The sequence below is a fragment of the Homalodisca vitripennis genome, chromosome 4, assembly GCF_021130785.1.
Source record: "Homalodisca vitripennis isolate AUS2020 chromosome 4, UT_GWSS_2.1, whole genome shotgun sequence".
Taxonomy (NCBI): domain Eukaryota; kingdom Metazoa; phylum Arthropoda; class Insecta; order Hemiptera; family Cicadellidae; genus Homalodisca; species Homalodisca vitripennis.
The window spans coordinates 63,774,395-63,799,007 of record NC_060210.1 but is presented as its reverse complement, the minus strand read 5'-3'; the positions used below and the strand labels follow the sequence as shown (position 1 = coordinate 63,799,007).

Genomic DNA, 24,613 nt, shown 5'->3' with positions numbered 1-24,613 from the left:
ATGTAAAAGTTAAAAAAAAAACACACAATAATCATATGGATTCTTTTATGCACTTTGCATATTATAATTTATTTGTTATACAGTACTTAAACTAATTTTATATACATTTGTATCGCAACTACATATTGTTGAAAACAGTGCTTACAAAATAATTAAGCAACTTTCTTCCAATATCGATTTTAAAATGAGGTATTCTATTAAAATGTGCAACTCAGATCAAGCTGTTCAGAATAACAAGAATTCCAACAATGCACAGCCAAATTGAGCAAACTCCATTTACAAAGAGAGGAAGATTGTAATGGACAGATCAATTACTGCAGTGTTGCCACTAGCAAATTACTGCTAACAAACAAGGGGCTGACTTAATAAGGCTTTCTTGCCCTCGGCCCTCTCTACTCACACTTCTTCCTCTTGTGAACCACTTGTTCGTTTTTTGTATAAAAATTCCTTTCATGTTTTAGCTAAATGTAATAATAGTTAACCACAGTGTAATAATATATTATTTTTGTGTGTGTGTGTACTTCTTTTGTCTATTGTAAATCATAATATTTTCTACCATAACTATTATGTAATGTCAATGTCATTACAATCAATGCTAAAGATATCTTACACTATTTGTCTTAAAATTACATTGACTCCTGTAATATCGATGATAATAAAATAAAGGTATTACCCTAATCTCCCCTCCCAATATATATCTAATATATATATATATATATATATATATGTGTAAACAAATAGTGTACGGCTGAAAAGTACATTGGTAACTGTTTGTGTTCAGCAAAGTACATGCGCACTTGCCAGCTGTACCACCAAACTGTGCTTTACGCTGTGAATACACACGTGAGTGCATATGCCACTTACCAGCGATCACTGCAGCTTACGTTTACTAGCGTAAGTCATACGTGAAAGATAGTAACAACTATGGTGAAGTTGTATCTACTCATAGATATATTTTCAGTTTTCCCGGACAGGCATAGTTATATCCACTGTTAGCGTTTGTTTAATAATTTAGATTCGAGATAACGCTATCACTACACCGTAGTGTCTACTAAGTAGTTACTACGTTTTAATCACTTCACTTAATATCTTTTATATATGTGAGTTTATATTTTCTTGTTAATAACAAGCCAGGAGAATGATTTCAATACAGCAAAACAAATTCGACATTAAAATTATGCAAATTTAAGCTGTGTAGTGTACAATAAAATATGCAGATTATCTTGCATACTTGATGAGGTAAAGGGAGGGGTCGAGCAGCAAGTCTATAAACTCTGAGACAACTAATTAAGTGTTGTGTTGGTTGGAAGTTTCCCATCCATGGTTATTGCTAAATATTGTTAAAATCACTTTGTGATTTATCATCATACACAAATTGTATACATTAATTAAAATGACGACAAAAGTTCTTAACAGCAATATGAATCTCATGTGCTATACATTAGTAGACACCTAATTATATATATATATATATATATATATATATATATATATATATATAATTATGAACATAAAAAATATAATTAGAAAAGAGGAAAATGTTCCACATTCTATAGATACTCTTTACTCACTAGATCATTTAGATTAACTTTAGTAATTTTATCTTGAAGATAATAGAGCAGTATAATTATAAGGTAGGTATCTACATACATATAGAAGATTTCTCAAACACAAATCCGAACTTACCTGAAACAGGCAAAACACAGAACATTAGTATGTAGGAGAATATAATGTCCATTTGTAAGATTTAGGTAACTCTTACGTACAATCCTATTTGCTTTGTATAAATATTGAATCAGTGTGAAGAGTATCATGAATTTAATTCATCTTTCGATATCATTGTAATTACTTGTGTAGTTGTTAATAATATTTTATTCAAATAACATGAATTAAAATGTGATTAACAATATTAATCAATGAAAATAATGTTAAGTGTATACTGATGTTTGTTCATTTATTAAAATGTTGATTTAACTCACTAACCGAATTACTAATCACAGAGACTATAAGTGATGTTTTGGATTAAAATATTAACAATACTCTGTGTACCTCTCCTTCTCCTACAATGGACTGATTTCCAACCACATGACTTATTTAACATATAACAGATTTTGACATTTGAAAGCTTTATATTTAGTCAATGTAATCAGTATTTAAATAAGAAAATGATCAAATGTATAAAATAATGTAAGTTCCTATTTATTATTAACAGCTTTGACTTAACTGATTGATCCAATATACAAATCATTCTTTGATTTTACGTTTTATATCTGTTACTTCCATTTCTATTTTCTTGGCTGTTGGATGTACCATTTCTGCACAAAATAGCTGTTTATACGATAAATGTACAAATTCAGCAGTCACATTTGCTTGATTATTAATGACACACACAATCTTATACCTTTTATCAATCAGATTTAATGTATCCACGGTGAGGAAGGTTTTCTCTAATCAGGATCTTTAAATGATTTGGTAAAAAGTTGCTCAACAGCTAGTTCTGTCATAACTATAACATAAATTCCACAGTCATTTGAGATGGTCTGCTATGGTGTTTTTGTTTCCACAAACAACTTGTCAACATCTGTAATATTGATCAAATATCCTAAGATTTTACTTGCAGTCCTCACTGCATTTATGAAAATACTTGTGAATTTGTCTACTTATCCTTAACTACTCTTATTACAAAATAATCACTGCAGGTCTTCATAAAGAAACATTACTTTCTTATTCTTCTTTTTACATAACAAAATATATGGAGTAGGAAATAAAACACTTTTTTACAGTGGTCTTAAGAATTGCGATGAGATCTTATACAGTTACTTTCAAAATATTCTTTATCAATTTTTTTAACATTGTTAAATATTTTAGATACATAAATATTTTACTTCTTATAATAATCAATAGATAGACACTAATTTCTCCTCTGGAAAAATATAACATAGAAGTTCAGATTCAGATGTTAACTTAATATAGCTGGGTTTACAGCAACTTGAGAGACAACAACAACGTTGCAACACAAGTTGTGTGTAAACAAACCACTTACTGCTAAAATTGCTAGCATATATATAAGTTTAACGTTTTTACACTGCATTCTACTGTTTTGTCACTAGAGCTAGCAATGACATGCTATAATTTGCAATATTTCATTAAAAATATCATAATTAGTTTAATATTCTAAGTAGCATGTTCAATTTTAATATTTTATTGTAGCATGATATAAGTTGTTCTGTACATTTATTGTAAAATTGATCATTGTAAAAATATATATAATAGAGAAAATCTTTTAATTTAATTTTTTTCTGCTTTAGGTTCAGAAAAAAAACTTTATATCTTATCTTTACATAAAACTACTTACTATCATCATCACAAATTTTTAAATCTAAATGATAAGCAATGGTGATAAAATAATGTTATTTTACAAAACCATACCATGTCAACAGTATTAAAACTTTTAACTGGTTAGACTTGTAACTTTATTTTCACAATTGTCACTATAAAAATTATTTATACTAGAGTATCATATACTTTTCATATAAACAATAATTTATGTACAAGGGTAGTTCAATAAGTCCGTAGAAAATCGTAAAGATAGCGCTCATAAGATTTTAAAAATTGTATTCATATGCAGCATTATAGACTAGACAGCTGCCAAAATTTCAGTTCGATCCATCGTGTAGTTTCATTGCTATTGATGATTGAAGTGAACAAATTTTGTTCGTTTATAATAATAAAAAAAGGCGAAAAAAATTAGTTTCAGCTGGTGAACATTTTTATTTTAAAGGCTTAATGCCGAAAGAAATCAAATTTGAGTTGGATCCAGTTCATGGCACATCAGCTCTTGTGTTTTCAACAGTTTACAATTGAATAAACGAGTTTACACGTGGCCGCTCACCTAAAAATGATGAACATCGATCGGGACGACCAGTGGAAGTGTCATGAACAATCGTGTGGTCGATGGCCAAAATGGCTGAAATGAAGTTCAAAACGTTGCAACATGCGATGTATTTGCCAGATTTGGTCTTCTTCCTGGTTCTAAATTTGAAAAATTGACTTGGTGGACAACGCTTTACTTTAAACAAGGAGGTTATTGAGCAAATAAATCCTTAATTTGAGGAACTTAAGGAGGTAATTTTGAGAAATAAACAAATTTTTGCTGAAAAAACTATTTTTTCTATATTTTTCTAAGGGCTTATTGTATGACTCTTGTATGTTTTACAAACACAGACTTGATTTTATCCCTGTTTGATTATTTTAACATCTGCCCATGGTCAAGCAAAAGTTCTAACAGACATATCTAGTACAGTACTTTCATCTCCCTTACCTTATGGTTGTTGCACTACAACCATAAACTTAAATTCGGCAAATTTTCCCTAAAAAGATGTAAAGATGTATATTATAAACTTCACGTTTTAGATGCAGTTAGAATCCTCAGGTGTGAACCAATAAATTAGTTTTTATTTTTATCATGCTATGAGTGTTAATAACATGATAAATAACAAACATATGCTAACAACTTTTTTGAAGACAAAATACTGAAATTGGATAAAATAGCTTGCTTGCTTCTAACAGCCTTTGAAAATCCCCTGAATTCAAAGAAAAGGTACTCCAAACAAAATTATATATTTATTTTTATAAAAAATAATTAGTTATATTTTTTTTATGTTTGAAAAAATATACATTTTTAAGCGATTGCATTTTAAATATTCATCTCAACCATGAGGCCTTTTGTGAACGCACACTGAAAATTGGAATATAAAATTTGAAACCATCTTTGAACTATTTAAATTAATATTTACCTCTGACAAAAATGTTACATTAAAGTTTCACCACATGTTTGAATGCTATTCTCTAAACTATGTAAATTTGTAATATTTTGTTTCCACAGAATTCATATTTCAATCTAGAAATCCATAAATAAAAACTAGACCTGCCAATTAACAAGAAAACACAGATTTAGAAATATTTATAAATAAAACAGATTAATATAACTCACATAATATAAAATAATTAATAATTTATAAATGCTTTGATTTAGCAGAGTTTTTATAATAAAACATTTTTAGACGATTACAACTTTCTACCTTAAAAGTAAAATATGCAGTTTTTTGTGTAATTTGACAGGTATTTGGTCTTCTGATCATATGTTAGTTTGGTTATTTAAACATATATGTGAAAGAAACGGCCAAATACAAAATAATTGAACCGTAAAATGTAAGGGCTCTGTGGTGTAATGGTAGCACATTAACCCGGCAAGTGAGAGATCCGGGTTCGAGTCCCAGCGGAGCAAGTACTTTTTGTGATTCAATGTTTACTGAAATTAAATAATATATAATTTAATATCATATATATAATTTAATTTCAGTAAACATTGAATCACAAAACGTCATAAACATGTTATATATAGTCTAACATAATCTGACATGTTTAGCACTTCTAGTAAAGCTTTTATTTACATTTTTTACAAATGTTAAGTGCCAGTACTTGCAGTAACTTTATTAACACATTCAGTACAAATATTATCTTTATATTTTAAGTACCTGGTGAAGCGTAAATAAATATATAAGTAATTTTGAATAGAAAAGAAATATTTTAAGAAGTCCTGCAAATTATGATTGGGTCAAAATAGATCAATGAAAGTGTAATCATATTAAACATTAGTTTAGCACCTTATGTATAGCCTATGCTTATTTCAATATTATATATATATATATATATATATATATATATATATATATATATATATATATATATATATATATATATGAGAATACTCTCACCTCAATATAAACCAAGCCTTTGTACAGAAATTTAAGTTTATAGTTACATGAGGTCAAAAATTTGAAAGTTTTACTCGATACCTCTACTAAAAATTAGATACCATAGTAATCTTAAGTATTCATTTTATGTTATCACTGAAAATGTATTGAAAAATATTCAGTCCTGCTAGAAATCAATAAAAATAAAAACAGAAGCTCTGCCTTCCACCTCAGGCAGAGACGATAGCGGACAGCTACTGAATAATGTATGAATGGGTGGAGTGACTCAGCCTCGGGCTGTGTAGCAAACTATGACTGTAGAGTATAGGAGGTTTACATTAGGTAAACCAAGATGTCAATATTGAAGGGGGCGAGGGATTAATGATGCTTGCTAAACAAGAGAGTCAAGGGCGAGCTTTTGTCGCTTGAAATTGCTGTTCAGGGAATACTGTGTTTACCTTTCTTTGCACCATTTTGTAACATGATACTTGGAGAAACTTTTCTACTTCACAAGCACTACTATACTGTTATTTAAGGCATAAAAGCAATGTTTAGGCATTTTATAAAAATAAAATACATTTACATTGACCAACAATACAATTTTATGTGAATATTTCAATTAGTTGTCACTAAATTATTTGTAGTAAAAACCTTGCATTGATTGCACTATGTTAAATTTAGAGCTTGGCTTAACCAATAACCTTAATAACCATTTAAAATTGCAAAACAATAATAAACTCTGGAAATTTAAATCTCATTTCATTCCATCAATATCTTGTTAAATTGCAATTACTTGTTAGCCTTTTCTGATGTACTGGGAGATGTACTAGTACAATAAAATTATTGTTTGGAAACAATACTAAACCGTTTTATTGTTTTTGTTTGAAAATCTTCATAATATACACAACAATAAGTGTTTTACTGTACCTGAACAATTATAAATACATTATTTATAAAACTCAAATGCTACATTTCAGTGCCCGGATGTCCTGAAGTAATACTGAAATATCGTAATAAATGCTGATTTAAAATTGTTGATATATACAAGATCATGTTTATGAAAATAAAAAATAAAATAAATTATACTGAACAAAGCAGATTTTCTAGGCACTTGACTGTGGCTTCAGCTTACCTAAATAAACATAAAATTACAAGTGAAATATTACAAACATATCATGACTAACAGGTCAGGGACACAACTTATTGTATGCATATTTTATTAATACATTTAGCTTGTAATAATACGATGAGTATGTTCATATTATTTATTAAATCCTTTAATTTACGTAATAATATTAGGAATTATAAACACGCAACAGCAATAATAAGAGTAGGAAGTAAAACACACAAAAATCTTTTAAGAAATAACCTTCTTTCATTAATTTTAATTTTGAATTCCAATATTAACTTGGTAAAAACATATAACGTTTTTATGAAATTAATATCACATTTTGAACCAATTATATCCTATATATCCACACAAAATTTATACATTACAAACTCTTTAACATAAAAAAGACAATTACAAATGTATTCTTATTTCCGTTCACCATAACTAATTTGTAATGTTTTCAGAAACAGAAAGATACAATTAAATTTTTCTTCAGCATCTGACTACCTCCCCTAGAAGGTAAGAGTACACCACACCATGTGCTGCACAACAGGTTTTGCTGAGGTTCAATAAAAATGTCAAAGCTACAGCTCATTTCAGTTCTGACAAATTTAACAACGACAATCACAAGAAAGGAAATGTTATATCCTCCAGAAAAAAAATAAGAGATATTGCAACAGCCTACTGAGTAACAGGCTTCAGTGATGCTCACCCAAATTTCATGGTTGGACAATGCACCATCATATAACTCACTCTTATCTATGTAGAAATGAAATTTAATGCAAAATGTTGTTTACAAATGAAATCATTCTTGATGTACCTTGCCACATAATAGATTCACATCTTTTTACATCAAATTTGGCTTCATACCAGTAATTAAATAATAAAAGTTGGAATATTTAAGAATATTATTTATATTATGAGAGGCTGAGCACCAATGTGAGGTACTAAAAGAACTGGGACAACTTGATAATGACTGATATGACATCCGGTGTAGGCTTCCCACAAGCAGTGACGCATATTGTGTGTATGTTAACGTTACCACAACAGTCTGTGGTTTCAGAGTTATGACTGCCATTATCTTCAATAACACTGACTCTTGGTCATTTACTTAAAACTTAAATAACTGGTTTACAATATACTTTCATCGTTGTTACTTTGATGACTGATAACTCTTAATTATTTGGTTTACTAAGACAGGTTAAACCACAAAACACTACATTGCCAAAAATGTACCAACTTGTGGTCAGATTCTGAAGGTGATTGCAAACTAAAATGTTTGGATTGCACTTCTTTTGCTTTCTGTATTTATATTGCATTTCTTTTGCTTTCTGTGTTTGGATTGAATTTCTTTTGCTTTCTGAGTTTGGATTATATTTCTTTTGCTTACTGCTTTTGGATTGCATTTCTTTTGCTTTCTGTGTTTTGATATTTCATTTCTTTTGATTTCTGTGTTTGAACTGCATTTCTAATTGCTTCCTGAAACTGAATGAATAATATTCACTGCAGAAAATGACACGTCTGGTTTATATCTTCTGATTTAAGTCTAAATAGACCTACTCTTGAAGATTGTACATTTGATAAAAATTATGATCTACCTTTCTTCTTTTATGGTATTTTCCTAGATGAATATATTTTCCAATTTCTATACAAACCCCAAATTATTTTGTGAAAGTTTTAGTTTAGATGTTTAGATCTCCATTGTCTTCATCACACATTCATACAATTATACACTATTAAAAATTTTAGAAGATATTTTTACAGGGATTACATGATTTATGCTCTTTTTAAACATTTTAACGGATATATGTTTAAAATATCTTTATAACATTATTTTTAAGCTAAATATTAAGATTTATTGGTTCAACCCTTGTACAGGCCAAGAACTCATTTCGAGTTCCTCTAGGTTCACTCTACAGTTCCAGCCACTCATATCTAGTACCTGTGTTAACTTTGCTTCTGATTACTTAATCAAAACAATCTTAATGCTAGCTTAATGAATCTTTAACCCTAACAGATGTGATAGTTAAATGTTCCCAATGAACTAAACTATCTCAAATAGGTATTGACATTTTTGATAAACCTCATCACTTAATTTTAGCAAGTTCTAATTCTATTCTTAGTGAGCTTTCTATTTCAACTCAGTACAAAATGGTAGTGCATTGAAATTAATTGAGGAAAAACATGAACATCCACATTCAGAAAGTAAATAACTTCAATAAACAACCACTTTCCTTACAAATTAAAACCTGTTTAACGTTTATTACCTGCTGCAGGGCAAGTCCAGTATCATGTTTAGTTTCTGGTTGGATTTAACAAAGTTAAGACTTGATGTTTTTTGATACTTTACGTTGAAATGGAGTGTTTAAGTGATCCAGATGATGCAAGGCTACAGAGACCGGGTGAGATATTATGATGAAGTAAGGAATTTACTGAATGGCACTTATCCCAATCGGAAACCTGTATCTAAATCAGTAGTTAAATCAAATCCAACATTTCCAGGAAACAGGCAGTGTTAAAGACTGCCCCAAACCTGGACAATCGAAATCACTTGACGTTTTACAGTCTGTTTTATGCCGAAGTTTGCCAGGAAATATTACAAAATCAGGTTTATCCAGCAATCCAAGTAGCAACCAACAACTGTAATGAACTTTGGTTCCAGCAGGATGGAGCACCTTCACACTATGGCCTGCATGTCTGCGAGTATTTAAACAATATTTTTCCATTTTCAGAAGAGGAAGTATCAAGTGGCCACGAAGATCGTCAGATCTATCTCCACTTGACTACTTTATGTGGGGGTCACATTAAACACGTCTATAAAATGAAACCCTAGGGCATTTATGACCTTAGGCACAGAATAGTATCGGATATTCAAGAAATCCCGTGTATATCCATACAGCGTGCCGGTTCAAGTTTCTACAACAGGCTTGGACATTGTCAAACTGTCCTGGGACAGCAGTTTGAACGTTAATATAAAAAACACAGGTTAGTAAGTTTGAGCCATTTTATTGCTTAACATAATTGTAATTACTAGTGCCACTGTAACTTTACATTAAAACATTTTAAACTGCCCTCCAAAAAGCCCATTTTTTGAGGAATTTTTTTCTCTTTTGTTTCCTACAGGGGTTTCTTGAGTTTCATTTTCATATCTTTGTCCATTTTAGATTGAGCAAGATCCATCCATGCTTTTAACTTAATTAATTTCAATGAGCTGCCATTTTGTACTGGGTTCAGATAGGAAGCTCTAGTGTCCACTGTTCTTCTGTTATCAAGACCTTTCAAATGAGTTGTCACTTAATGAGTCTTTACTTTTAGAAATTTTGAGCCCCCCATCCCAATCCCATTTTGGGGAAATGGACAAAGTTGTAACAATGACTAAAAAGTTCACTTCTATTTCCTAGAAAGGTTCCACCCCTACCCCTCCATCTCTATCCATCAAAAACTAAACAGTGTGTATCCATACTTTAAACTTATATTATATTATATTATGTTATTATTGTTAAATTAACAACTAATCAAAACTTGTTTACATGTCAAAATTGTATTTACATTTAGAATGTTTATTATCAGGTGTTTCTTCTTTTGTTTGTTTATTTTATTCTGTGTATATTTTAAAAGTGTACTTGAAAAAAGTTGTTAATTACAACGAAATATTGTACGAAAAAATTGTAGTTTTCTTTTGAAACTGCTCTAAGAGACTATATATATATAGCCTAGATATATTCCAAACAGATTGAGATATCGTTGTACAATCTTCACCATATTATTAAAATACTTTTTTGGATTTTTTGGAGGATAAACAAGTTTTCCCCCTTCCCATTTTAAAGCGGGTTAGAAGGTGGTAACTTAAAATTTTGAAATTGCAACCCCTATCTTGTGACATGTAATTTCAAAGGGCTATTCAATAGAAACACAATGACATGAATAAAACATCTCTACGACGTTCCTAACAAAATGTATGGGAATATAAGCCTAATGTTACTGGGGTTTAAAGGACAAGTGGTTATTTTCCAGAGGGTTTTGTGTTTGTTAATTGAATAAGTAAACCATGGAGACAGGTTTTTTCATTTAAAAGTATTTCACTAATTGGAATGAAAAACGACAGATGAGATCCTGAAGATGTGGTTATAAAATCCAATGAAATATAGAAGTTTTTCATTCCAATTAGTGAAATACTTTTAAATGTAAGGACTTATATTCCCATACATTTTGTTAGGAACGTCGTAGAGATGTTTAATTCATGTCATTGTGTTTCTATTGAATAGCCCTTTGAAATTACATGTCACAAGATAGGGGTGGCAATTTCAAAATTTAAAGTTACCACCATTATATATATATATATATATATATATATATATATATATATATATATATAATGTGTGTGTTAAATAAATAAATAAATACATATACACACATATACAAAAATATTGAAAAGAACATGGAAATTTTGGATATTGAAAGGAAAGGAGAAAAATTAAACACAAAAGAAGAATTACATATTTATCTAAATTATAACAAAGATCCTCACAACATACTAAATAGCAATTTGAAAAATAAAACAAATCCTATCTTTGAAAAAATATTAAACCTAGAATCTTAATCAAAATTACAACTGTGGCATATAAATTTAACATCTGTTTAAATAGTCGACAGGTGTATATTTATTTGTTTTGTTTTTTATTTAGTTAGAGGTTAATGTTCACACTGAAGATGGTTTATACCGAAACACGTGTCTGAAATAAAAAAATTTTAAAGGGTTTTAGATTACGATTTATTATTCTAATATATATATATATATATATATATATATATATATATATATATATATATATATATATTATTTACTTAACAAACACACCCTTACATGCATAAAAAACTGATATTTTATAACAATTTTGAAAGAAGTTTCTATATGGGCAGATGTAGGGTTAAAACTGTATTACAAATTGTGATCATAATGATATATTAGATGAAAATGATCTATAAAGATATTTTTATAATTTAACAGCTTCACTGCTGTTCCATAGTCAGTGAGATCAAACAAACTAACCAGCCTCTGCGCCGCAAGGCGTCTGCCGCAGTCAGCGTGTTCATACATTCTTAACAATCAGACTATCTGTATAGTCTCTACCACAGTTCCAATCAAATTCCACGCTAAAGTTAATATTTTATCTCTTATGAATGAGATATGTATTTTTTTATACTATTTTTTAAACACCCATACTTGAATTTGATAGATAAATTTAATTTGAATCATGCAACTAGATCAAATTTATTATGATTTCTCTTGTAATGTTTGCTTTTTTACTAAAATACATGGTTTTGGAATACATTTCCAACAAAATTAAAATATATCAGATTATTTATTAATTAAGTACACTCAGATCTCAAATTTAGAAAAATCAATTTGTTCAGATTTTACAAAACCCTCCACATATTAAATCATATTTCAATACTGGACATTTTTACTGAACGACAAGTATTATATCTAAAGACCATCAAAATACTCTAACCTTTACAGTAAGTACTAAGTGGAAGAGAGATAAAGTCAAAGATGCGCACTTCACTCAACCTCTTTGAATGCAAATTAAAACTATAGTTTCACATCTTACCATTTTCATGGAGAAAACTATATATCTTTTCTCCCTTTTCTTAAATTTTATGAATGCAATTAATAGAAAATATTAATTAATATTTATTCTTAAATCAGTGAAGATATAAAAATGTGCTAAAATTTAATACACTGCACAACAAATCATTGCGTTAAAAAAATTTGATTTATTTTGTAAATGTTTTTATTATTACAACTGTCAACAAACTAATTGAAAATATTGGAAAAGACTTTATGAAAGACAGAAACAAATTATATTTTTAACTTATCAATATTATTACGACTGTGACCAATTGTATTTAGGTGCAACTGATATACACTTCAATATAATAACTACAATAAGGTTTATACAACTTTGAAAATACAATTAAAGGGAAACTTTAATTATCTTTGTAATAGTACAAAGATAAGTATTAGTATGATTGTAATAGTTAAACTGGATAAGCTATTCTCATTAAATAAAACGGAACCTAACAGTAAAAATATAAAACTTGTATTACTTAGAAACAACAAGGTAATAAGAACTAGTTAGTATTCTCTTTATTAGTTTTAAAGGCCTAGTTTTCATCACTTTCAAGGCATTATTATTATTTTTTAAAGCTATGATATAATTTATTACATTAAGAAATATTTAAATGCAAATTGTGTTATCCTTCTTTTGTTTTTCAAATAGTCACCCCGTATATAGTCACAGTATACAGGGGTAATATGTAAATGTATTTTAAATGTACAAGAGTTTGCATTGCTTATTACTTCTCGTTGGACAGTTACCGGCCAAATACACACTCAGATGTGACAATCATATGTCAGGCACACTTTTTGTAAGGTTAATTCATTAACTGCTACCATAAACGTCCCCAAAATGTACCCTATTGCCAACTTTACTCCTAAATGTATTGCCGCCGATATTGATTTTATATTGATATTTGAATTATTTTACAATATTTTTTAGAATTTGTAATTGGGGGGAAAATGGGGTTAATTTGGACCGATCGGATCGGCACATTCTTTTTCTATCCCTAATTATCATAAAAATAAAGGAGCTAACCCAATCTAATGAGTCAGGCAGTGAGAAGTGCTTTGTTTTAACAGTCTGTACTACTTCCGAGGTTGGAATGGAAATTTTATGGGGATCATCTGACAGTTGCTGTATTACCTTCCACTTCACTCTCTCTTACCTCTGGAGTAACTTGGTGCCTTTTCGTTCATTCCGTCTACTGTTTTCACAAACAGTCTGTTATTTTGCTAAAATGAGTGACAATTTCTTCAAAGATGATGAAGATACGGAAATACTTTGACTTTCCTATTTCAAGTGAAGCTGATTTTACGGATTTGGATCCGTAAATACGTTAAGTGGTTAAATACGCAATTCCTAGTGATATGGATAGTAATAATTGTATTGGAGATTTTGTAGACCCTAGTGATGATGAAGAAATGCCAAATGTAATTAACAGTGTAAATAATAATGTAAATATTAGTGTTTTTGACAAAAATGAAGGTGCTGCAATTATACATGATGAGAAGTAGATTTTTAGTGAACAATACAATAAATATCTAATACACTTTTGACAGACAATATTAATGTGATTCAAATATAATATTTCTGAGAAATAAGAATACACAAATAATACATTAAATCACTATCTCCTTGGGACATTAAGTTCATATTTAATAAAAACGAAAAGCACACCAAATAAATAATTAAGAAACAGATAAAATAATGAATAGTACATTATTAGATAGTTCAGATTTAATTTAATAAATTATTGGTACCGCCAATTACTATTGACAACATGCCTCATAAGAAAGGCATTAGCCTAACACTAACGAGATGTCAGTGCTTAACTCTAACCACAATGCCAGGAGCAACTCAACACAGTGGTGTATTAAAGTTGCCGGTCACCTAATGGGTTCAATCAATTATAATTGGATCTGCACGCAGAACCCTTCTGTTCCATCAATTTACCCTATTAGGCACAAGTTCAATCAGGTTCTAACAAAGTAAATTATTACTCAACATGCTTTTTAGGTGGTGATTTTACAAAATAACCACATTTCCAACAGCTGATTCAGTTAACAAAACAAAGCCCTGTTACAGTAAGGCAATGTTCTGCAATTAGCCTGGTCTAAGTTCTGCACAGTTAGTTCAATAAAAATGTGCAAGGGCACGGTATCAGAATAGACCCACCTCCAACACAATTATAGTCTGTCCCTGCCATTGTTGCCGTACCAATAGGTACAGCATCATCGCCAATTAAGGGCCTGGCTGACATACCAATTGGTACATTACGGGATCTAACGTGTTAAAAAAGGATTTTTGTGTTTAAGAAAATATAAAAAAATACATTGACCATTGATACCATAATTGATATAGTTCCAATTATGGTATTTTAGTGTATGTACACAAATATAATGTAGTATACAGTATATAACTATTGCCTAGAGGAGAGAAAATATAAGCTAAGCATATTCCTTAACCTCTCTAAATCATTTACTGTTGCACTAGGAAACACGTAACACTAGTTGTGGACAAGTGATATTTAAGATGTCACATGATTGATTGCCTCTCAATTATTTTCCAAGAATTAGATCAATTAAAAAAGTTTGAAATAAAACTAAAAATGTTTTTCTTTGACGAGTTTTTTCTTTGCAGTGATGGTGGACGACATCCTTTTGGATTAAGCTGAATCTACTAAGTTCCTTAGAATGAACTTCGATCAATGTATAGTAAATGGTCTAAAAACTTTAGATGTAACTGGCTAGGAACTAGCGTGGTTAATTTTTTACCTAAAAAATAGAAAATAATATGTCAAAATTGAGCATGATTGGTAGGCTTCCTTCTTTTTCTCTGCTATATAAATCACTTGCCTGCCGTAATGGAGGAAAAAAGGGCTGCTGTCTGTTTATGTGTAGATGATACAAATGTGGTCCTTACAGGTGAAAATTTAGAGAGTATATTGAGTTGTTCACTTGTCTTTCAATGATGTCTTTGATTGATAAAAACTTTTTGTTAAATTCAACCTAATCCAACTTTATATGATTTACAACAAAACAAGCCCGAAATAGGCAACAACCAAACATTATTAAGGAAGAATATTTGAAGAATGTTCATAGCACACAATTTTTAAGTTTAATTATAGACAACAGTTTAAGTTGGAATAAGCATGTAGACCACATTTTGAATGAAATTTCTAGAAGTATGTATGCACTAAGGTTTAAGTATGCAGTTTAGAAGCTTTAAACTCAATTTATTACGATCTAATTAATTCGCATATTGCTTACGGTAATCATTTATGGGGCTACCACAGCAGTTAATTTAAACAAAATTCTGGTTCAACAAAATAAAAAGCCATTAGGATCATTGAAATGTAAATAAAAATCATTCAGTTTCTTTTTAGAGAATTACAAATTCTTACAGTCTACAATCTGTATATTTTTGAAGCAATAAGTTGTTACAGGCTTTAGTAATCATATTTTAATTCAGGGAAAACATAATTATATTACAAGTTTTAATATATCTAATGAAATCATAATTTGGAGTTATATTAAAAGAAAACGTCATACATTTAATAGAATGTTTACATTCTATTAAATGTATTAAATGTATTAACGTCTTTATAAAATGTTTACATTATTTACCAAGTGAATTTAAGTCAATACAATGCCAAGGGTTTCAGAAATAAACTAAAAGAGTACTTATTGAGTAAACCTCTGAATTCTTTCAGGAGTTTTTTGAAAAACATGATTAGTTCAACTCAAAAAAATGTAGAAGTCGTTTGAAATATATGAAATTATATTAAAATAAAATCCATAAAAATAAGATTTTCTTGGAATTTTATTTATAGATTTGAATATAGGTTATCCTAAACATTTGGTTTAAAGCAATTGTAAGCTATGTAGCTTTTATTTCAAGCTAATAGCCATAGATAAAGGGCATCAAAATAAAGTTTATAAAAAGTGCTCTATAAAATAAACCAATCAACATTGGTTATATCTATAATATAAAAATGAAACTGTTCGTGTGTAACAGCATCACTCACAAACGGCTGGACGGATTCGCCTAATTTTTTTTTTTAAATTTGTTCGTCTTGATCTGTAGAAGGTTATAGGATACTTTTTATCCCTTTCCCGATTCAGGATTCCGCCCCACTGGTTACAGAAATACCCGTAAGAAATGCATTGCAGCAAACATATGTTATTAAGTGAAAGAGTCTTTTCAAATTTTTAATCAGCTGTTCTTTGTAAACATATATAATGCGACAAAAAATATATTTATATATAAATTTCTTTACACTTATAGTTTTAAAGCATAGAGTAAGCTTAAGAGAAACGACAAATTTTGTTTAAACTGTTTCTGCAATCATAATATATAAAAATGAATGTTTGTGTGTTTGTCCTTTATAGACTCAGAAACTATTGGACCGATCACTATGAAAATTTGTATTTTTCTATGTAGAAGGTTTATACGCAATGCCCATTGATGTAACTAACCACCAGGCTGTACTGCAAGATATAAAAGTTATCAAAGCGCCTGCACATTATAAACTGCAATTACAACACAGTAGTTAGGTATATTAAAATATCCAAACACTATTTGAAGGCAAAGAAATATACGGGCAAAGCTTAAGAGACGCGTGCGAAGCCGCGGGAAACAGCTAGTATACTTATATACTGTAGCTCTATCAGAACTCAACTCAAGTTGGGTAGACTTTAATAAACGGCCTGCACACTTTATTCTGTTGTTTTTATTGAATGTTTTGATTGTTTTATCCAATTGAATAATTCTATATTACAATTTTAATTAACAAAACATATGATTCCTACTTATTACTTACAGTCATTTGTCTTCTAAGCTATATACAGCAAGAATTACTAATCTGTTGAGAATTTGAAAATAACAATGAATATGAGGAAATTGTGTGATAAATCTCTAGATATTTGTGGGTTTGGCTACTGCTTTCACAAAAGGGGTTGCTCACTGCTATCCGCACAATCTATAAATATTGTAACGTATTTCTGATGTGTAGGTCTAGGCCATAGTTGGATTTGTTACTTTGTAATGTTATTGATAAATTTATGTTATTACTCTTGTTATTGTATTATATTATATTGTTAGTGTATAATTTGTGTTATTGTATTATTCTTGTTGTTAATATACTATAATTCTTGTTTCATACAATTAATATATAATATCGAATTTGGATAGTATATCAAATAGTTCGATAATAACGAGTGTAGCCGCTTATTAAAGTCTACCCTTTAAATTTAATAGAAATAAAGGGTAGAGTATGATAAGCAGACCCGGTTTGACATATCAATATTGACAAACAATATTACTAAATTATAACCATCGATATAACCAACCGACACTGATCAATTAATTAGAAAAATAATTAACTTATACCCTCTGTATCAACTGTAAACATTTTGTCAGATAATAAAAATAATATTTTACATTTTAATAAGTGACTTTGTTGAATTCAAAATGGCAGTCAACTTAAGAAAACTTTATGAAATTGTTTTCAAAGATTATAAAACGTGTTTTTCTTGACTTCTATGTGTTGGTGTAGTGCCAAAAATCTCATTAAGTGGATAACCATGGTCACAGACATGTGGAAAGCAAATTTTGGATTGAGTGAATGTGGTTTTGTAGATTTTACTGTCAACTATATTGACAACTGTTTAGAAAGCTCGTGGAGGGATATGAAACTAAGTTTAAAAAGTGGCATACGAGCCGACCTGCTTGCAGATGAGTACTTGCACAGAAGAGATGTATTGTTTTCTGGAGAAGATGCTTTCAACCACTTCTTGAAGGGTTAATCGTTGCTACTCAGAAGGAAACATAGAACTCCACAACTTGTATTAATTATTTGTTTGATCATTATGGTTCCTTTATTATTTATAATATTTTCACTGTGCATATTAAACTATTATTATGATTACAGATTTGTTGATATTGATTAATAGTCCTGTTTTTGATACATGTATATTAATTAAGTATCAATAATTAGGCTATAATAATCTATATAAAAACCGGATCTGTTTATCGTACTCTACCCAAAATGATATTTGTTATCTTTAGGCTATAGATATTTATATATAAACATCTATAAAGTATATATACCAAATAGCTAAATTATGACAGTTTTTAAGATTTGTACCTCAAAAGTCACTTCCTTAACATAAAACTTTAAAAATATTCTGTGATAGTTTCTACCAGAGCTAAACCTAGCCTAGTTACTAAATTGAGGATGGGTTGGTAACGTTAGTTCAGTAAATATAATACTGTCCTGCTACAAAATTATATAACACAACAATATAAGAATCAATTACTTAGACTAGGATTTTCTTGGTGGTATCATTATATTCTTTGATGATTTTGAAAACTGTTATTCGTGATAATGATGTTACAATACTTTGGTATATAAAAAATATACAAAACTTTTATAATTAATACAGGTTATGTTGAATTTTTATATTCCAAAGTTGTAAAAAATGTTTTGAAATTGATAACAAGAGTTGGGTATTACAGTGTCAAGTAATGATAACTTTTTTTATTAATATTAGACCTTGGCAAATCTAGATAAAATTATGATAAGGCTTTTAAAAATTATAAATGTTTGAGTATTGTTATTGAATTTAAAATTGTAAATTTTACTTCACATTTATAGAAACAACACTAAACATCTTTTTTTATGAAATTCAATATTAGCGTTTAGTGAATCCACTTTGGAATGTTTTTATTTACAAAATCCAAACATCAACAAACCAATACAACTGTACCATTAAAATGAAAGTATATATTCAGGTAATACTGATAATACACGTGTGAGTTAGACATAAATCTAACAAAAAATTACGCTTATTGAAGTTCAAAAAATTTAAAATATAAAATATATTTGATTTATGTAAGATTGCAGGTTACATCTAATCAGGACAAAACTCCGGTAACTTACTTCTTCAAATATAGATCCGACGTTTGCTGTTATGAAGAGTGCTTGAGTGGTTTCGGCCATTATTGTGAATATTTAAGAGTGTTACACACAATTCGATTTAATATTAAAATAACTTGTACGCGATATCTACGTCCATATATTTCGAGCCATTCGACTAACACCAACTATAACCGAAGTGCCAGGCAAATGCCAATTCTTCATCCGTCTGCTCACCATCACGCACGCACTCTATAAGCCACGCCTACTCCATTGACGTCAATAGATATACGGCCAAACTCAAATGAATAGTTAATAAAGTTTCAAAATGTTTCTTTTATTTGCAATTTGCCTCCAACTGCAATATTTGATGAGATGTTTATACTTTAACCAGCAATAGCTATAAAATCCCATATTATACAGTAAAATTAAGTTGCTACATTGACTTATCAGCTGACTTTCAGCTGGAATATCTTACCGTGTTGTTTTTATTTTATTATCTTACAAGGGATCAAAGTAATTAAGCAACGCTATAGGCCTATTTAGTATAAAGAGGGAATTAGCTAGTCAATTATACGGCAAGTTAGTTAAATATTTTATCTGATTTAAATACGTATTTTAAATAATAGTAATTAATTCTGGAGATACTTCAACGGTATCAATCAAAATTGGTTAGAAACATTGCAAAAACTCCTTGGTATGCATCAAATACAACGTTACATCAAGATATGGACAGCCGAACAGTAAAATAAGAAATTATCAAATTCAGTTACAATTATCTTCCAAGATTAGAAGATCACCCAAACCACCTTGCGGTAAATCTACTTGATAACTCTAAACATATGTTTAGAGTCCACCGATCTGCTATCGTGGAATTGCCTTTTAAGTTCTTGAATTAATTACGTTAGTGTTAACAATAGTTCCATTTAACTCGATTTTAACTGTTTATGTCGTATCTGTATATAATATTTACTTAGTATTCTCCTCTATTTGAACATATTTAAAATAAAAAACAATTTTGTTTAAAACATTAATTAGTAATGGGGTTTCTTTTTTGCATGTGCTTGCTATACTTTGATACTCTTTTTAAGTACTAAAATCTTGAATCACCTTTTGTATTTGTAATCGCTGTATAAAATGTGTCAAACCATCATCATTCATACAGTGATAACTGCTGGTACTTCACCGTTAAACAAGAATGATTCTAAGAGAAAAGGCGAAGAGTTTGTCACTCTAATTAAAAGAAAATCGACGAGTTCAAGTACCAATCTTCAACCTAAGAAATGCGTTCTGCACTTTGATAAACTTATCTTGATACCCATACAAAGAAGAAAAATGTTCATCTATATTCCTACATGATGTGAAGAATCATTAAAAATAGTTTTAATAACCATGCAAACAATAATTAAGCACGATTTTTCTACTTAAATAAAAAGTTCTTAAAAAGTATCTTTGAACTATATATGAATAGAAGTCTAACTGGTTTTTATAATGACTCGAATGTTAAGTATAGTATGACACTTCCTAAACGAGATGAGATTTAAAAACTTGATTTAGTATTATTAGGGACGTCATTGCTCCCTCTCTGACGAAGACATTCAATCTGAATTAGTATCTCCTGGACTCCTAGTAAAACAGGTAGTTAGTCTATGAAATAAAGATGAAATGTCCATCCCACTACGCTCTGTTTCCTTCGAAAACAGTGAGAAAGATAGTGACACATAGTGATCGGGTTGTGCTAAACTGTTATAAGTGTTGAATCGTAAAGAAGTTTTTTTACTTTAGATATATATTTGTGTACCCGATGTCAGCGCTTTGGGCACACAAAAATCTTTTGCTAATTAAACTCCATGTGTGTCAAATACGCAGGACACCATCATTACTCGAAGTGTTCCAACAAAAAGACCAACACCCCTAGGCGTGTTACATTTGGCTAGATCCATATTGACAACTACAGAGGCAGCAAATGTTGTATAATATGAAAGAAAATACTTTAAATAAAACCCTCTCTCGTACGAACTCTGTCAAATGTCCAGCTAGTGCAAATGATAATGCTGAACCAAGTACGATGGGACATCACTCAGTGTTCGAGAACAACACTATCATCCTCGCATGATTTCCAATACTTCGAGATATTACGCTCAAGCGGTAACACAAAAAGGACCTCTCCCCAGGACTGCCGACGAACCTGTAACACTAAAAAATAATAAAAATATTATTTACTCTTTTCGAACATTGAAGATCTCGTCCTTCATCTAGTCCGGGCACTTATGCCGACAATAAAGAAAATATTGAGTAGCGTTATGAAGCCATTGTTCCAAGATAGTTCAATCTAATCTTTCAATCATTCTAAATTTAATCCCTTGATTGAAATTTGGATAATATGAGATTAAAGAAAAAATTTTTGAATCTTTTATCGTCCGGCATAGTAGGTCTAAAGATATTGCTTGTGTCACTGAAACTTATTTCATATAAAACAAACAGTTTAATATCCCAGGCTAACTCTATGTACAGAAGAGACACAAATTTTCCTTGTGCATCTAAGATGACTTTTGTAAAATCAAAATTAGTTATTATAGTATATTTTTACCGAAGTTTTTTTTTCAATTGAAGCTGTTTGAATGTAGCTTAATGTAGAAAATGGTCATAACGTTGACATTAATTCTGCATACACGTCACCAAATCGACGTTTTTATAAGCAAAATCTTTTGAATTTATTTCATGGTTATACCGCAACTATTATTCTATGTGGTCTTAATTTTAAATACCGTTTTGTGGGCAGCATAACCAACAACCTAAGTGGAGTTCGCTCCTTCGTGCAATTAATGTATCTATTATTGCTCCATCCGAGCCAACCTTAGACAAAATAATTTCATTAACATATGCTCAACATCTCGCCTCATAAAAATTCCACTGCTCCGATATGTCAATACCTTATAAGTGGACCTAATTCTGATCACCTTCCTGATATTGTAACCTTTTTTGTGAACTATTTTTTCACCTTCCCTACGTTGTTGCACCGATTAAGAAAATATTTACTTACACATGTAGGTTTCGGAAGATAACTTACGTGAAAAACGTCTATTTCCGGTCTACAATATTTCTGGTAGTATATTTGATTTTGATTTTTTACCCCGAGCAAGAAAATATATGCATACAAAAGACTACTTTTTTGCTTGCGTTCTTCTTCCGGTATAAGGGATATAATATACATTTGTTTCAACTATGTTCATTTAAAATTTCTAAATAATCGTTTATAATAAGCTTTGCGAGAAGTCTAGAAAAGAATGAGTCGTTGAGGCATATTTGTATCCATCCCTCTGTTTTTCCTGAAATCACAGTAAAATATCATATACCAAGTCAAAGGAACCAACCAGTTGGAGTAATTTATGTGTAAATATTCACAGCTTTGTTCATTAATGTGGTATTTATAATAACGATTAAATAGTATTTTCTATACATTAGATATTTTATTGTGGTCACAGGAGAAATCTGTAATAAAAATTAGATAGTAACTATGCCTTTCCAATCTGCATAATACTACTGATCAAGCACAGTGTAGTTAGTATGTTCTATAATTTAAGTGTAAACAAATGTTTCTGTCTGTTTGTTAAGCTTCAGCTAAAGGTGTTTACTGTTAGTTAATGTTTTATTGTTTTTCGTAAATTTTATAATATTATTATTCCAAATTCTGAAGTATTCCAGAAATCTTTTCCGATTTTCTCTCCGTAAAAACCTTTATCGGACTCCAACGAATATTGTAAAAAAGGAATTACCCGAATTGGCTCAGTCGTTTTCGAGATTAGCGCTTTGAAATACATTTAAAGATTCATTATTATTTACAAGATTAGAAAGATGAAAACAAACGGAAAGTGGTCAAACGGCCTGTTGAGTTTTTATTGTAAAATGTTTTTTTTTTTAATTTGAATTTCTTTCGTTATCCCGATATCCTCCCGCTACGACACTGTTTGAGAACCACTCAAATATAAAACTTACATCTTTCAATGCATTAAAACCGGTGTTCATATCGCTAAAACTGTATAATTACAAGGTAAGAGTACGTCACCCCACGCTTCACATAACATGCTTCGCTAACGCCGCATACATGATTTTAAAATCTATATAGCTCAATAAGTCTTTATATGTCCTATGAACTGATAGACATAAAGTCATACAGTAAATTTGTTTATCCTCCCTTCAGAGAAAAGAGAATATTGTGTCAGCCTACTGAGAGATAGGCTTCAATGACGCTCAGCCAAATCCTATGGTTGGACATGCACTATCATAGAATCCATTCTTGTCTATGTAGAAATGAAGTGGAATTTCAAATTTTAAAGTCTAGAGATAAAATCTTTAACGAGATATCTTGCCACATGATGGATTCACATTTTTTACTAGTGGGTCTATGATAGATTTTACAGCAGTGTTCAAATAATAAAAGTTTGGGTGAACTCGTGAGGGTACTACAACGCAAGAGTGCGGTGAAGTGAAACTCTGTTACCGATTTTTGTTATTACAGTCTATTATATTTTAGTTTCACTCTATGAATATAAATGCCACTTACTAAAATCTCAAATTATTGTACACAGTTGTTTGCAAATGTATTTATTCTGCTATTTTCTCGTTGCCATCATGGTTACCCATACGACCAATGTAAAAATAATTGCTAATGCTCAGCCACATCTCATGGAGTGACATACACCATAATCGGACCCAGTGTTGCTAATAGTAAAATGAGTTTTCATGTAAAATTTCAAGAGTACATGTCAGTTATTTTTCAAGACATCGTGCGGGCAGATATACAGATGAATAAAGAGAAATACATATTTTCCAGCCCCTCGAGTGAGGCTTCACTAACGCTGCGCCATCAAATCACTTTTTTAAATAAAACGTTTACAATATATCAACGTACATGTCTCCAGGGGGGTTCACTTCTGGTTGGTCTATACGTTTCGATTTAACCCACACTGGGCACAGTAAAACATACCAATTAAATAAGGACAATTCTGTCCTAAATGTCCAGGAGCAGCACATAATTAACCGTAAATATCTAGATATTGGGGTGCAAAGGTATATCAATAGGTCTAGTCACTGCGGGAGATGACTGTGTTAAATACAGTCATAAGCTGAAACTAGAGATAACGGGGTGCTAGCTTTGCCCGTTTTGGCTGTAAAGTCTGATACAGAACTGGCCTCCTTTTAC

General features: G+C 30.2%; 1 protein-coding gene across 3 annotated transcripts in view; it reads right to left on the bottom strand.

The window, feature by feature from the left end:
- Nucleotides 1-19,670, bottom strand: part of LOC124359402 (inositol polyphosphate-5-phosphatase A) — a 186,858-nt gene extending 167,188 nt beyond the window's left edge. For 2 of the 3 annotated variants that reach the window (XM_046812116.1, XM_046812114.1), the window contains exon 1: nt 19,435-19,670. In XM_046812116.1, the coding sequence (XP_046668072.1) occupies nt 19,435-19,494 (60 nt within the window). In that variant the 5' untranslated portion in view covers nt 19,495-19,670. The remainder of the gene's footprint in view (nt 1-19,434) is intronic. The other variant, XM_046812117.1, reaches the window with a different exon arrangement.
- Between the last annotated feature and the right edge of the window lie 4,943 nt (nt 19,671-24,613).